The 3,301-nt window shown below is 40.4% G+C and overlaps 1 protein-coding gene across 1 annotated transcript; it reads right to left on the bottom strand.

The window, feature by feature from the left end:
* Positions 1-763: 763 nt before the first annotated feature.
* On the bottom strand, positions 764-2,290 carry LOC122418604 (52 kDa repressor of the inhibitor of the protein kinase-like). The gene has a single exon (XM_043432876.1). It carries the CDS (start codon positions 2,288-2,290, stop codon positions 764-766), a length of 1,527 nt encoding a protein of 508 aa, XP_043288811.1.
* Positions 2,291-3,301: the final 1,011 nt, after the last annotated feature.

Below are 3,301 nucleotides of genomic sequence, written 5' to 3'. Positions count from 1 at the left end.
TCTATTGACAAGAGGGCCAAATTCGTCAGTCTTTCGTCATTCATTGTCGATCTTAAGTAATTTTTTATCAACTTCAGTTTCGAGAAACTCCTTTCGCATGAGGCCACAGATACACAGGCTGTCACGAAATATTGTAGAATTAAATAAATATTCGGAACAGACTCTGTGAAGTCCCATTTGACGATGAATTGGAGAAGTTCTTTGGCTGGCCAGGCCTCTGTCGAAGTATTTGTAGCGACTACGTGCCGTCGAAATCTTTTTACTTCTTTGACCACTTGCTCTTCATCAAACTCATTATAAATAACGTTGAGTCTGGCTACAGCTGATTGTAGTGCATCGTCTGAAGCTTCAATTAGAAATTTCGACTGAACGATGCTGAAAGTATTTGAAATTTTTTCCATTGCCAATAACCTTCGAGACAATTCCTGGATGAATCGATCGAGACATTCAAACATCGATCGACGAACCTCATCTTGCAGTGTCAAGCCAGCATCACTAATCTGTTCTCCAAACAGTTTTTTTTTTCATTTTCCTTCTCCCACGTCTTTCAATATCGATGTCCATTGCTTCACACTTTTGTGTGCCGAAGTTTAGAGCTTTATCGACAAGTGTTTCTCTCTCTCCAACAAGAAACGCTTGTAGAGTTTTCATTTTAATTAAACCCATATCCAAGGTTATTTTCGGCAATTGTAAATATTTTTGAGTAATATCGACTTCCTGTAAAATACCGTCCCAAAAATCCAAAAAGCTCAAAAATGTGAAGTCACATACTGCATACTGCGGGAATGAGTACACTTGCTGCTGATTTGGTATCCAAATTCTCTTTCGAGGGATCACACATTTCTTGGATAGTGTTTACTAGTTGTTCGACATTCCCTTTCACAGCGTTAACAGCATCATGATGAGCACTCCAGCGAGTAACGGATAGTCTTTTGACACTCTTACCAACCTTTTGCGAAAGCATTTCCCATCTATGAGTGGAGACAGAAAAGAAAGAATATAATCTCTCTAATGTGCCAAAAAAGGTAAGACTTGAAGGAACGCTTCCAAACGAATGTACTCCACAAAGATTCAATGAGTGATTTGCACATGGAGTAAACAGGGCTTTAGGGTTGATGTCTTTGATTTTTTGTTGAACCCCGCCGTGTATCCCTGCCATTGAGGCCGCATTATCGTAACCCTGAGCTCGACAATTTTCAATGTTCAACCCATCCTTTTCTAGTTGTTTTAAGATACTCTCAGATATATCGGCTGCAGTTTTTCCTGAGAACGAGAAAAAACCTAGGAAAGATTCTCGAACCTCAACAACATCTCCTTCGATATGGACATATCTTATTATTTCACTCATTTGATCAGTGTGGCTGTTATCTGGAGTACTATCGAAGATTATTCCAAAATATTTGGATTTCTTAATGTCGTCGACGATTTTCTTTTTTACATGATCACCCAACAGAGCAATGAACTCGTTTTGGATAGTTTTTGATAAATAAGAAGGCACTCGTTTTACTCCGCCTGCAGATTCTCGAAGTTTCAACCAGTGTTCTTTTAATACAGGATCGTATTTGGCCATCAATTTTACCAACTCTAAAAAATTGCCTCTGTTTTTTGAGAGCACATCTTCTCTATGGCCTCTAAATGCCAGATTTTGTTGAGCTAAGAACAGAGTAATATCTAAGAGACGATGTAGAATCTCTCGCCATTTTTTTGCCTCTTGGTTGATAATATTCTGATTTTCTTGATCAATCGTTTTATTCAACTTGAGTCTACCTGCAAGAGTTTTCCATTTTTCCAAATTTGACAAATGTTCCGAGGAAAATTCATGTTCAAAAATCTTTGGATTTAATTTCCACCATTGTTGAAAACCGGAAACAAATTGTTTATCCATATCATTTATGGATGCAAATACTCGGCAACAAAAGCAGTGAATATTATTTCCTGATGCAGAGTATATCATCCACTTCCGAAGATATTTTGTTCCGTTTTTTAAGGTTAAATAAAACCAGGAAGTCGTTAGGTTCCGATGTGATCCTTTAGCATGTCCTCCAGGTCTCTCAACTGCAACAAAAGGTCCTTCTTTGTGTTGATATATCTCACTGCCTTGCTTGACGATTTCGAGTCGGATATGATCTGGTACAGGCATCGGCCAATCAGCAGCATCTGTAGTATAAATACTGACACCCGCAGAAGTACATTCATTTTCGGTATCTTCTTCTTCAATAGTGTCTAAAATTTGACCTGTCCTTTTCTTTTCGTCGTTATTTTCGGATGCAGCACTGTATGTATCTATCATTGTGTCCACTTCTTCGCTGACGGTCTTTAGTCCAACTCCTTTATCATGTTGTTCTTCTTCTCGACTGTAATCTTTTCCTGCAGCAAGAAAGTGTTAAATATTTGATTTTATTATGTTATACTTGTAATGTAGCGAAACACACGCGCGACGGCCCGAGCCCGTCGAAACGAACGAAACTCCGCGATCTTTAGATCGCGGACGAAACATCGCGGCGACCACGCTCGTCGCTGTTGACAGGTGGCGGCCATCTTAGGCCGGTAGGCATGAGCCTGAGCGGGGCTACCGGCGCCGCTCTGAACTTCGCCGCGCTATATTTTATCCAGATTAATTCTTTTTGTTTTTTTTTTAAGTCGCCCGAGCACGTGAATATGATCAAAATCATCAGAAAAATAGTACGAGTTTAAGAAAAATGATCCGAAGTCAAATCAATGTAACAGAATTAACGTAATAATGAAAAATGTAAAAAGCGACTACGACGCATGCGCGGGCAGAGCGTTGATGGGCTATAGGACGCGTACGTGACTTTTAGCGATTATAAATTTACGAATCATATTAAAACAAATAAAAATGCCAAATTGAAGAAGAAATTAAGTAATATTTGATCAGATTGAAGTTTTTACTGTTTAACATCGTAATAAGCTGTAAATCATAAAAAGCGGTAGTCTGCGCATCGTGTGCTAGCCTGCTCGACCAACAGGCGATCGCGGATCATGGCAACGGGCCAATCGGAGAGGGCGTAACAAGTTGATGCGCAGAACCGAGCGAAAACGGAGATTCTCGGCGCTCGAGAATTTTATGGTGGGGACACGGGTATAAGAAGCGCTGCGCGACTCATTCGGCATTCAGTTCTCCCTGCCTCAAGGATCAACTCGGACCTCTCTGACAACACTGACCAAGCACTCTGCTTTTAAATTCACAAATTCCTTTCCTAAATTTTCCTGGATGCCTGGAATCTCGGAGCGATTCGGTGACGTTTCAATCCCAGAGTCCAGGGTCCGCACCTAACCTCTA

This window comes from Venturia canescens, unplaced genomic scaffold (genome assembly GCF_019457755.1).
Source record: "Venturia canescens isolate UGA unplaced genomic scaffold, ASM1945775v1 PGA_scaffold_15__1_contigs__length_3012046, whole genome shotgun sequence".
Classification (NCBI taxonomy): Eukaryota; Metazoa; Arthropoda; class Insecta; order Hymenoptera; family Ichneumonidae; genus Venturia; species Venturia canescens.
This window is presented reverse-complemented; position numbering and strand designations above follow the sequence as displayed.